Below are 13518 nucleotides of genomic sequence, written 5' to 3'. Positions count from 1 at the left end.
CATGTAAATAGCCCATCCAGCTCTGCCCCTGCCATCTCTCAGCAGGAAGGCTCGGCCCTCATTGACAACAGCAGATAAAGAGGGCTTATCTACTGAGAGCCACGGGAGAGGTACTTGAGTGTGGACAGGATGGCAGTGTCTGACAATAAAGGATCCTGTTTTGTTTTCCTAATTTCATCTTCTAAACCATCTTCCCTGTGGCTGAAGATGTGAAGCCAAATGGAAAAATGAGATGTACTTGTCACAAAATGTTTCAAATTGGCACTCAACAGAATGGAAAAATAAAAGCAAGAAAAACCCAGAGGGTCATCATCAAGTTTTCTGTTTTATTTAAGATTTTAGTTTTAATTCTGAAGAGGTACATTTCCTTGTTTTTAGTTTTAGCATCAGGTTATACCAGGTTTCTGTTTTCTTTTCTCCTGTCTTCAATACTGCACAAATGTCCAGAAACTACAGGGTTAAGTAAAAGCTGCAGGCAAGGAGGTCAGAAATTTGCTCTATTGATGATCAGACGGCCCCAGAGCAGTGCTATCTCAGAGAGCCCTCATCAGGTGGGTTTAAGGTCAAAGAAAAAAGATTCTGACAGAGGAGAAAGACTGAAGAAATCACTTATATTTCAGCTCTTACATTACGTATAAGTATTAAATCTGTGAGTACTTTTTTCTTTAAAAAATTTGAATTTACTTTAAATTTAAAGCCAAAAATTTTCTCCTTTAAAAAAAAAAATCACTTCTCTCCTCCTTATAAACTCTTCAGCATAGGCCAGTTACTACTTGTCAATTTATCTTTTCATCAACTTCCAATCAATTCTTGTGCTGACACACTCTAGTCCTTCCCATCAACTTGACAAAAGAATTTTAAAAATTAAATTAAAAGCATCTTTCCTGCAATAATAAGCTGAATACAAGATGAATGCCAGGACCACTGCCTTCCCCCACGCATTTAACAATCTCATTTAAATTAACCTGGTTTTCAAACTTCTGCAGCTGAGAATGCATTTACTTGACCTTTCCTAGATTAATCGTCATTTTCTGCTAAGCAGATTATGTCATTATTATGCGCAACAGACAAACAGTAATTTTCTAAGTATCGAGACTGCCCTTTGATTTCTTTTTTCCCTCTCCTTTTTTAAAAAGGCATTTTTAAGAAACATTCAACATGGTCACTCAAATGCTGGATCAAAATAAACTTTTACAATTTAAAAAAAAGATGGTAATGACCCTGTGATCACATTGCATCTGGGGGCAGGGAGAAAAAAAAAATTGATCAGGAACTGGATTCTTCAGAACGTAAGAGATGAGAAGGGAGCTGTGGGTGGGCCGAGAGGGAGAAAACAGGGTGGGACAAATCCTGCATTTTCTAATGGTTTCTCCTCTTGCCTAGTGGCGGTCCAGTGTGGAGCTCTGTAGAAGATCTGTGGGAGTTTTGCTGGGGGGTCTGAAGGCTGTCTGGAAGCCTGGGGGTGGGGAGTGGAAACTGGAAGGATTTGAAGGAGGAGGGTAGGGATTCCAGCTGGCTCTGTGCAGAGGGATCTGTGTGCTGAAGGGGGCGCTGTGGTGGGGCTGTGACGGGGCAGCGCTGGGGCCATCCATCTCTGTGAGGGCCTGGAGGGACTTTAGCCAGTGCGGAGGATTGTCATCTTGGAGAGAGTCTAAACTGTTTCCTGAAGAGGCTGGAATACCTGCATGGAGAACAGAGAACGAGAGGGAAAATGGTGAGTCTTTATAGAAAGAATGAGACATTTGTCAAACAAATTTAAAAGACAGAAATGACTAATTTATCTAAGAAACACAGACATTATAATTTTAAATTTCCTCTAAATACCTCTTAAACCTTATGTTCCTTTTATCTACCCCCACCCCAGCAAGGACTAAGATCTACTGTCACACAAGCCCACGCCTCCTCTTCACTAACTGAGACCAATTCCCACTGTCAGAGAGGCAGAAGGCAAGAAGGTAACTCCCCAGAACTGAGACGGCATCTTCCCACTGTGCTCGCCTCTGACTAACAGGGACACCTAACCAGACAGCCTTATAATAGAGAGCTTTATAAAAAAAAAGTGGAGTATGTTCCTAAGATGGCTCAGTCAGATGCTTTTATACTTTGAGGCCTAAAAAATACAAGCATGCTGCCAGACATCAGCACCTACGTAGACCAAAAGAAGCAAGCAAGGTACCAGATGCCTCAGTACACAAAGAGGCTGACAGATTAACCGAGAACCAAAGGAGAAGGAAGCTGGTCAGCCCTAACTTGTGGCTTGGTGCAAAGGAACTGATGTTGAAGAGATCTCTGTTTTGATTGATTCTGTGCTAAAAAACCAAACTGATGACCATGATTGGAGCTGAAGGCAGTGAGAAAGTTACCTGTGATGATGGCTGGGTCTGTCCAGCTGCCAGGGCTGTCCCAACTCATGCTGTCGGTGGTGGCAGTGTTGGACGTTGGTGCACTGTGGTTGGCGTTGGAGGGGGAGGAAGAATTGGGCAGTCCACCAAAGTTGATGTTAATGTTGGGTAGAAGTGCCCTTAGCCCGTCCTGCCATTCCTTCATATTTAAACTCTCTACAGAACTGCTGTTGTCTGGGAGATTTACCAACAAAAAAATGAAAGATAAAAAAAAAAAAATAAAAAGCTGACGTTAGAAACATATGTTGTTCTTTAGTGGTTACGTGGGAGAAGAATTACTCTTTCTTTATTGAGCACTTAAAATAGGTTGTCCTAGTGAGATACACTGGGGTAGAATTTTTGCTTGAGAGCTCAAAGCCCTTGGAGAAAGAAAGGGGAAACTTGCTTCAGGATCAGGAGAGAGAACCTGTCTCTCTAGCCCCTTCACCACTATGTGTGCACAAATCAATAATCCAGTTTATGAGACTCAAAGTTCCAGAGCAGCATCTAGTTCTAGTTACATTAAGAAGTTTGAGTTAGTGAGGCATTTAGCCAGCAAAGCTGATGTACATTATAAAAATACAAGTCTGTGAAGTTTAACATAGGAACTTATTTCTGAGCCAAATATAAGGAAGGAAAGTTACTTCATGAAAAATAAACATAAAATAGAAGAAGGGAAAGTAAGTCTCCTGATTATAAAATTGGTAATGCTTTTCAGAAGAGAAAGGCAGTAATGAAGTAGCCTTTGAATTTGAAGAGTATTTTCCCATTAGTCATAAGGACCAAGGAAGGAGGAGCTAGGACACCTTTTGGATGGAATAATTTCCAGCAGCCTACTCTAACAGTCCTACCAACTATTCAAAATCTAAGCCCTGGAGTCCTACAGTGTTCATGGTCTATTTATGAATAGCATCAAATATAAGACACTATCAAAGCAAAAAGTCTTTTTATAAGTTGTGACTCAGCTAACTTGATTCACTACTATTCAGAATTCACACGGTATACCTAGCTAGCTAGCTTGGAGGCTGGGTAAAGTCTAACAGCTATTAAGAGTAATTGTTTTATTGCAAATAGGATCATGAATCAAATTACCAACTAGAGTTTTTTAGGGGAAAAAAGCACAGAAAAATATTTCTGGTTCTAGAGACTGATTAACACTGAAGATAATTATGGTAATGATGGTGAGGATGATGTTCTATCAGGCGTAGTCTACGCCATTTGGGAATTCAAATTTTCTTTTTGTAATTTTGCTTTGTACTGTTTACTGATCTTTACCAGATAATATCAGATTCCATCAAGTGAAAGATTTAATTCTATGCATCTTATTTATAAAAAGACAAAAAAAATACAATTAAATGACTGTCACCTCTGATGAAGAAAAGTATGCCATATAAACAAGAAAACAGAAGGGAAAATAAATCCCTCAAATCCACTTTCTTCTCATAATTGATGCTATTTACTAAAAATCTTATCTTCCTTATATCTGCAGATTATTTTACATTTGTACTGTGTATTATAATTTATAAGGCACTCTTATGGTTAATTATTTCAGTTGACCCTCACAACAACCCTGTGAGTTAAGCAGAAGAGGAGTAAACATCTATGTTTAATAGATAAAGGAGCTGGGTGTGGTGGCACATACCTATATTCCTAGAATCTGGGAGACTGAGGTAGGAGGATTGTCATGAGTTTGAGGCCAGCCTGGGCTACACAGTGAGTTAAACGCCAGCCTGAATTAACAGAGGGAGACACTGTCTCCAAAAAGTGGGGGGAATAGATTAAAAAATAATCTGCCCTAGTTCACAGAATTCATCATTGAGAATTTGAACCCAGACAATGAGAGTTGTATTTTTTAAAAATAATACAAAGAACTCTCTCTTAAACTACTTGATTTTTTAAATGGATCAAATACTTAGGGAAGCGCCGGGGATTTAGCTCAGTGGTTCTGCCGCCTGCCTCGTAAGCACAAGGACCCAAGTTTGATCCCAGTACAAAAAAAAAAAAACAAAAACCAAAAAAACCAAAAACTGAAACAAAACAAAAACTTAGGGAAAACCCATGGGCCTCTGAGACTCACAAATAAAAATAGACAAGAAACAAGAAGCTTTACAGATATGACCATCACTATGACTGCAGAATAGCGACATACTATGCCTAAAAAGGACTGCACTTTGCAGGGAAAAAAAGGCTTATCAAGAATATACACACTAACTCCTCATCAAGAATGTAATCATTATGTACTACGAATATGTAGTAATAAAAAAATTTTTTTAAAGAAAGGGTTAAAAAAAAAAAAGGAAATCAGCTAAATCCTCATCAAAACAGATTTCAGCTGCACCTGAAACCACTTCCTCTACCTGCCCACCCCTACTGCCTCTGACCCAAATTCCTTTTGGCTGTGGGCTTCTAATAATCTCTTCCTTGAAGTATATGCAGCAGTGTTTATTTTATTTTACTTTATTTATTTTTTGCAGTGCTGGAAATGGAACCCAAGGCTTTGCACAGGTTAGTGCTCTATGACTAAGCTACTCTCCTAGCCCTGTAGCAGTCTGGCTATGTCCATCACTACTGACACACTGCAATGCTTCACTCTTTAGGGAGCTATCTTATACACTGTGGGATGGCTGGCGGCATTGTTGGCCTCCACCCACTATATACCAGGAATACTAAGCCCCCAACTATGACAACCAAAACTGGGTTTAGACAATGGGTGAGGGAGGCTGATCCCCACTGAGAAACATTGATACAAGAAAGTTGATTCTTTTATTTCTAGGGTTCTAACCAATGACTCAAAACTGATGTAACTGCTTCTCTTTATGTATATAAGACTTCACACTAGCAATTCAATATGTGCAAGTTACTAAGTTCAACAGAGAAAGCGTTGGGTAGAAACCTGCAGATGGGTTTAATGCTGAACAACAAACTTATTGGTAAACTTTCTCATAAACCAAGAGGGGTGATTTCTGACTTGCCAGGATCCGCCCCTGAAGAAAACAATCTTCACAGAAAGTTAGGGCTAACATCTACCATTTTATCAGAGGTACTGTGTGGTCAGTCTAATGCGTTCTCATCACCAAAACACTGGAAAGACAAAATATGGAAAAGTAAACTTCCACAAAGACTTGTTAAAACCAAACAAAGTACAATGCAAAGGGCTGGGGATTTATCTCAGTGGCACTGTGCCTGCCTCGCAAGTGCAAGGTTCTGAGTTCCATCCCCGGTACTAGGGCGTGGGGTGGGAGGGAAATAATGAAAAACCAAGCTACTGAACACATTTTATATTGTTTATTTTTAAAGTATATAATCAGTATAATATGTTGGGGAAGGACTGTTTATTGATTTTATGTTTAAATGTTTTATGATATTACCAGAGCCTATTTAACCTTATATAAGTATGTTCAAAAAAACATTTTGAGAGTGAGAGAGGGTCAAGTTGTTTGCAGTAGTTTTATTTTTGGTGTAGAACTCAAAGACATATCATGTAAAGTATGTTCAAGATACCATATTCCAGGGGCCAGGGATTTAGCTCAGTGGTTCTGCTGCCTGCCTGGCAAGCGCAAAATTCCGAGTTTGATCCCCAGAACAAAACAACAACAACAACAACAAGATGCTATATTCCATACTCTCATATTCTCTTGCATAAAAAGTATTAGTAAGCATCTAGTTAACTGGCTTAGGAAGTCTTTTCATTAAAGAGCTCATTATAGTTAAACTGTGCCAGCTTGCTGGTCACCTAACACTCAACTGGTAGTAAGTAGATTATCACATACTAGGCAAGCTTGTAAACTCTAGTTTTTAGCAATAACACAAAGTCAATATAAAATGTATGTGTTACAGTTACCTAGCTAAAAGGTGAAGCAAGTCCTTACTTGCCACAAGAATGCAAGGAGCAGAAAGCCACCTAAACTATCACTTATGTTCAGTGAAGAGATGCCCTTTGGGCACATGTGCAGTAACCATGCAGGTGGATGGATAACAGTGACATTCATGGAGTCCATGTTTTAGTTACTACTTATGCCCTTGTGAATCTGAAAATCTTGCAATAGGCTGAGACTATCTTTGGTATTTCTACATAACACCATACTAGTCCAACTACTACCAGAAAGTAGAGAGAATGACAGTATAAGCAAGTTAAAATATTACAAATTAAAATTGTAATGTCAAGTTAAAATTGACATCAGACCTTGCAGAAAACATCATAAAACCGGAAATGGCAGTGGCTTAGGCAAGTGCACACAAGATAGTGACCAGACTGTTTCTTTCTGACCCTCAGATTGACTGCAATATGTTCATTATTACGAAATGAGTAACTATAGACAACAAAATGTAGTCAAACCTGCTTGTTAAAATAAACTGTCCCTGGTCACCAGCCAATGAGTTTTTCCTGTTTGGACAAAATCTTCACAGGAAAGAATGGAGGAAGTTGAGAAGGCAGGGCAGCAGGACAACATACCCCTCCTATCCTATTTTAAGTATTAGGGTAACACGTAAGATTTCATTTGAAAAATGAGATCTGCTTCTAAAAGGGTGAAGATGCAGATATCTATTTAACAACAACGTGGTGAGATAAAACACGCTTCAGACAAGTCCTGAAACAAAACACTATTCCATGTGTTTGTTTCCACAAACACATTGGGACCACCAGATCAGGATACTATGCCTTCATGGATTCTCACCTGTTTTCTTTTCAGTAGCCTCCTCAAGGTCTCTTCTTCATTACACATTAAATACATGAGCCTTATTAACTAATCTAGCTTAATGCATCTAAATTCACAAATCCAGTTTATAGTTTTTACTTTTGAGTAAAGGCAGCAGGCTCACACAGTGGGCCCTTATCTGTAGGTTTCCACTGCAGACTGCACCACCTGGGGCCAAAGACCTCATATTTTGAGTTACATTGCTCCTTGGCTGCGAGTCAAAACTCAATTACAAAATATTCCTAAAAGGCCATGCTGGGCTGCAGTTGTTACACCACAGCCAATGGCTACTCCAGAAAGCCTGAATCTATAAAATGACCTTGTTTTTCCCCAAAGCTTCTTTCTTCCTGTCCTCACTTTTGCCCCCCTCGTAGTTTAAGACCAAAGACTACTACTTCTCACCTTTTTAGCAGGGATCGGGCTGTCCTAGCTTCAGTACTTCAGGCCTCCCCAGCTACCCCACCCTGTTGTCTATTATTCTCACCACTTCAGAGTTGGAGCCCACCTCCATCAATATTCATTTCGAGAAGGCCTAAACTCCCTCAAATTTCAACAGCCAATCTCTGAGTGACTCCAATATGAATTATGCTACTCTAACCTTGAAAGAGCAGACCAATCTGTCATATTAGAACTTCAAAGAAAGTCTGTGTCTGCTATACTTTAGAACAGCCACAAAAATCATTCCAATTTTATTAACTACAGTGCGCAGGAAAAATGACTGTGAATGAATTCTTTCAGACAGACATTCACAAAACCAGTTTACAAGAAAATGTTACTCTGAATTTTATTGTTACTCTAGTGTAAATGATAGAATTTACACTAGAATTTCTAGGATGATGTTTATTATAAAGCAAGTCCTACCAGTACCTCAGAGCAGATAGATTTGCTCAAACATTTTGAGAGGTCCATAGATCCGAAAATAAAATTTAGAATAAGTGAAAAAAATGTAAGAATTCAAATGAATTCTGAGCAGAATTGAAGAACTTTAACAAAGTAATAGAAAAAAAACAGTCAAAATTTATTCACACTAGAAGGAAGTAGAAATGACATAAATAGAAAAATCTGGATCAGCTAAATATGATTTGTGCTTTCTGGGCTCTATTTCCTGTCATTCTCCTTAACTAAAAAGCTTTCCTGGTCTCTTCAATTAAATTTTTCTCAATTTTCCAAAAGTCTGTCTTTTTTCTTTTACCCAGATCATCTAGATGATAGTGCTTATGGCTCAAACAACATTTATTTGGCTATAGCTCAGTGTCTTAGAAATTCTATGTTCTTTATGATATAGCTGGAGACTTGAAGGTCTGACTTTATAAATTCTGGACAGTGCTTTTCCCCAAGAAAGCCTGTTTATAAAGCTATGAACAAATGGCTCTCTTTTAAATGATGTAAACCCTGAAATGAGGAAGAAGTTTTGAGGTCCAGAAAGTTTCTCTGCCTGTAAACTGAGGGAAATAAGATGCTAAGATGATGTTTTTAATAGCGTTTCACATAGCAGAATACAAGCGAATATATTTTTTAAAAATCCAGTGCATCAATATTTAAATATGGAATGTTTTTTAAAAAGCACATTTAAATACTATGTGTACAAGATAGTAGCCGAGGTCTATACTATATAGTTAACCCTTTTCCTACTCTAAACACTATTCATTCACTCAACACTTTATATGCACTTGATTTTAGTACTACCAATCTAGTAAGTTAAGTAGCAGCTTCATTTCACAAATGAGGCAGCTAAGGAGGCTAGGCTCTGGTAGTTTAAAATATCTCTCCTAGGTTACAGAGTTTAAAAGTGTCAAGGTCAGTACTCAAAACCAGTCTAACTCCAAAGCACTGATTTTTGCAAAGTACACTACAAACCAGTAGTTGTCCTGGCAGGACTCACTGCTCGCAGGAGGGCAGAGCAGATGCACTAAAGTAACTACAATGTGTGCCAGTAAATGTTAAGCTAGAATGAACGAAGTCCTCTGAGCATAAGGGAGGAGATTGTTCATTCTGACATTCTGCATGGAGGCTCACCAGTGACCAGGGACACATCAGAGGAAGAAACGCTGAGAAAGAAGGGGGGAAAGGGCATTCCACGAAAAAGAGGGTAGTACCAACAGCAATCATCAAAAGAAGTAGGCACATTTCAAAATACAAGCAGATGTATTTGCATAATGTGCTTTTGCTTGTGTGTGCTAAAAAGTTCCTACAAGAATCTACCAGTCTGTTTTTCAGGAGAATCACATCATGTGATAACAGGAAGATGTCTAGATGACTGCTTTATGAAGAATTTATGGAAGCAGAATTTAAGGGGAAAAACAGGAAAAAATATGCCTGAAAGATATCTATGTATAAAGCTAGATATAAAATGAGAAAAAAGTAAACTTAAAATTTAACAAAATGATATATACTTATAAGCATCCCAAACCCAAACAGATAAGATCACAGGGAACCTGTACCAGAAAATGTAACAACGGAGCAAAATGAAGGCAGCACACACACACACACACACACACACACACACACACACACATTTGAGAGAGCTGTAAAGCCTGAAATGAGCTGCTGAGGAAAGCACAAGAGGTGAGCACAAAACTGAGCCCTAGCTATGAGCACCTCCTTGTGGGGAGATCCAAGGATGGTCCTAGGAGCCTTGAATCAAGGAGGGATGTATGGGTCACCAGAACACTCACAGAACATACAACAGCAGACATGGAGGGCATCAATAACACTAACACCTCTAAGGTCTAAATCTGCTATAACATAAACCCGATAAAATCCCTTACCAACCATCTGTCTTCGGGCCAACAAAGAGTTGGTTGGCTGTTGTCAAAATACAAATGCAAGGAGAATGCCACATAATTTTAGGACTAGCAGGAGCAAAGAATAACTAGACTTGACTTTTTAGACGGCAGGCATCCTGGCTATTTTTTCATTTGCCACAGTGTATTGTAATTATTTGTTTATGTGTTCTTCTTTCCTATTAAACTCAGAGTTCAGCTTTGATTTGGTAAATAGTACCAGAACATGAACATCACTAAGTGCTTAATGTTTCCAAAATGAACAGCGAACATTTGCTTCTAGGTTTTCGAGGTACAAAAGAATGTACTTTTCAAAAACAGTCAGAGAAAGGATGGGGTGGTTGCCCATAGCTATACAGAGCTGTGATTCACGGGCCACAGAAGATGCTAAAATGTTTTATTTTTACTATGCAATGATACTACTAATCAGAAAAAGAAAACGAGAAGAAATGGAAAGAAGGCAGTTCTACAGAAAAATGTGATGGTAGTATATCTGAAAGAAAGCTTAGAAAAAAAGATAGATATAGGCACACACCTAACTGTATATGAGAGTATCATAATTCTTAGATTAAAATCAAAATATATAATAATCCAAGTCACACAAAAAACAGTGAAGGCAAGAAAAAAGCTATTTGTAGAACAGGGAGAAAATTTTTAAAAGCCACTGCTTGGCTTGATGCTATAAGCCTTAATAAAAGGCAATGTAGTTCCATATTCCTTTTACTTCCATTTTTATATTTAAAAAATCACTATCTTCTTAACAAAGAGTAGGGTGAAACAAAAAGTGAAGAATGGGGAGAGATGCAAAGGCCATTACAGAGCATCGGTATTGTATCCCAGGGTAGTAACCCTCACAGATGAGATCACAACACTACTGTTGAGAAGTGTCAGAAGCACAGGAAGTGGCAAACTTTAGAAGCTACACGCTCAGAATTTGTTCTTGTGAAGACTCTGAAACAGATTAGAGGCTTAATGATTTCTTTAGAAATGAGTTTGATTGTGCTCTCTTTGGCAGCACATATACTAGAAATAAGTATGATAGGTTTATTTATTTTATTTTTGTTTTGTTTGTGGAACAGGCAATTAAATGCAGGCCTTGTTTCCAATAAGCAAGCTCCATACTACTGGGCTACACACTCACAGCCCTTTCTATAAACATTTTGAGACAAGGTCTTGCTAAATTGCTCAGCCTGGCCTCAAACTTGAAATCCTCCTGCCTCAGCCCCCAGAGTAACTAGGATTGCAGGTATATGCCCTGTGCTTAGCCTAGCAACCACTGTTCTACCCACTTTTGTTTGGGGGCATTTCTCTGAGAAAAATATTTGGTATTTTGGCTAGGTCTTCAGCTCCTTTCCAACTGAGATATACAAACAAAACAAAACAACCCCTAATCTTTAATTGAAATTGAACAGGTAGCCACAGGCAGTTTCTACTGACAATTGTTGTCGGTTAAAATATCCTCCTCCTAAAACCTGGGATTCCTCTCATTGTCTGCCCAAGCCACAGACTTCAAAGCTGGCTCTTCTCCCATCTCACTGACACATCAATCAGAAGAAAGAATGGAATAGAGTGATCAATGAGGGCAAAAACGAATTCCCATAAGGATCCAAGGATATGAAAGTAGTATTCTTTGGATGTGAGAAGAACTGAGCAGTTTTTGCTAAGTTCTCTGATGATTCCCCTTTGCTATAAGATGGCTAAGTATCACATGGACAACAGTGTTCAGGTAAATTTACACAAAACTAAGGACACTGATCCAGCCTTTAAAGTCTATGTGATGCTGCTTCATTTATGCTGGACTCCATGTATTTTTTACTAAATTTAACAAAATCCACAAAATTCATTTAAATATTCGAAGAAAAAGCCAATTCTATAGATGACAGAATCAATAATGGAAACTACATCTACTTTTAGTTTGTTTTTTTGTTTGTTTGGTTTTTTTTTTGTTTGTTTGTTTTTGAGACAGGGTCTCACTATGTAGTAGAGACTGACCTGGAACTCACTGTGTAGCCCAGGCTGGTCTCGAACTCACAGCAATCCTCCTGCCTCAGCCTCCCAGTGCTGGGATTACAGGTGTGTACCACCACACCCAGCTTACATCTATTTTTAAACTAAAATTCTTACACTGTTCATACAAACGTTATTCATATTATCATTAATAACATTTACCTACCACATAAAATTAAATCACATAAAATAGGCATAAACTCAGATTTTTAAAAGTGCATTAAGAAATTACAGGATGGAAGAGCTCTGACTAACCAGTAATATATGTGGAGAAAGGTCTAGTGGTTTTATTTAATGGGATATATCTGATATGGTAAAAGAATTTGTAAAAAGGTGATCCTAAAAATATGTACACAGATATGCAGCATACAAATTAGCAATGGTATGACTTTATGCAAATCACAAACAACTATTTTGAGCCTGTTTCATTTATTAGATTAATACTCATTTTACAAGATGCTATTATAAAAGGACTATAAACAAAATAAGTATTAATATGAAGAATGATTTTTGTTAAAAAGTAGATTATCTGATATGTGACTATATTTAAGTGTGAGCTTCACATTGTAAGAAAGGTACTGTCAAATCAAAACACACGTATAAATGAGAACTAGACTACAGTGATGACTGCAAATCATACTATACAAGGAATGGCTAAAATAACTGAAGATGTTTGAGGTATATGCAGAATTTACTAGTACTAGACAAGCAGTAACTGCTTTCATGTATTTGACAAACTACACACAAGAGGCACAAATGGGAAGCAATTAGACGATTTTGGTTTAAATTTTAACAATCAGAAGTTGTGCTTAAGAACTTCCCACCTACCCAAACATCAAGCTCCTAAGTCAGCTCAGCAGTATACAGAGTTCTGGAAAAGCAGGTATTTTACAGAGGCTTTCTGAATTGTATGTTTCAGAAGAGATTTACTAAAATATATATATATATATTTGCAAATATCACAAAAATAGGACAGCAAGAAAAATATTAGGTAAAATTTTAAAGAAGTTGGGTATTGGAAAGGTAACAAAAATCCAAGAGCTGATGCTTCAGAGGTTAAAAAAAAAAAAGGAGAGAAGGAATAATCAAGTAGCTAGGGATTCTGTGAGAAAAACCTTAACACTGAACACAACAGAACTAAAAGCTAAGTTTTAACTCATAGTGCAAATGAGCCTCAGATACTTTTCAGAAGTCTGTTAACACAAAACATTCTTTGTAATCCTCCAGAAACAGCATCACCCTCTTGATCATCATTTTTTATTCAATGAACATTCATTGAATATCTACTCTCCACCATTTTCTATGGAGCTCCAGAAGCCTAGGGACAGCAGCCACCTTGTTCTGCTTGGCTTTTTATTTCTTTACTGGGTCACTAGAGGTTGGCCATTCCAAAAAAAAGTCAAGATAGCTTTTGACATATTAGTGTCAATAAAGTATTTTTTACTGAGGCAGATGTTTCTCTTAAATCTTGCTTTCAGAACAAAGTGTTTTGCTGTTTTTACAGCAATTCCTTGATGGTTATGTGTCTCCTGAAATTCCTTAGATGGATATTCAACTATTCCAATTAAAAGATTTCAAAACTATCTGGAAGTTATTTAAAACATCAACCCCCCCCTTTTTTTTTTTTTTACTGTATTCTGATTATATAAC

The 13518-nt window shown here is 37.8% G+C and overlaps 1 protein-coding gene across 4 annotated transcripts in view; it reads right to left on the bottom strand.

Moving 5' to 3' along the window:
* Positions 1-363: 363 nt before the first annotated feature.
* Cnot4 (CCR4-NOT transcription complex subunit 4) overlaps positions 364-13518 on the bottom strand; it is a 109172-nt gene continuing 96017 nt past the window's right edge. For 2 of the 4 annotated variants that reach the window (XM_010616188.2, XM_010616190.2), the window contains exons 12-13: positions 2364-2576; positions 364-1681 (exon numbers count right to left, since the gene is read on the bottom strand). In XM_010616188.2, coding sequence (XP_010614490.1) covers positions 1380-1681; positions 2364-2576 — 515 coding nt within the window. In that variant the 3' untranslated portion in view covers positions 364-1379. The remainder of the gene's footprint in view (positions 1682-2363; positions 2577-13518) is intronic. The other 2 variants (XM_010616191.2, XM_010616192.2) reach the window with 1 other exon arrangement.

This window comes from Fukomys damarensis, unplaced genomic scaffold (genome assembly GCF_012274545.1).
Source record: "Fukomys damarensis isolate Sample0158 unplaced genomic scaffold, DMR_v1.0_HiC HiC_scaffold_16, whole genome shotgun sequence".
NCBI classification, from domain to species: domain Eukaryota; kingdom Metazoa; phylum Chordata; class Mammalia; order Rodentia; family Bathyergidae; genus Fukomys; species Fukomys damarensis.
This window is presented reverse-complemented; position numbering and strand designations above follow the sequence as displayed.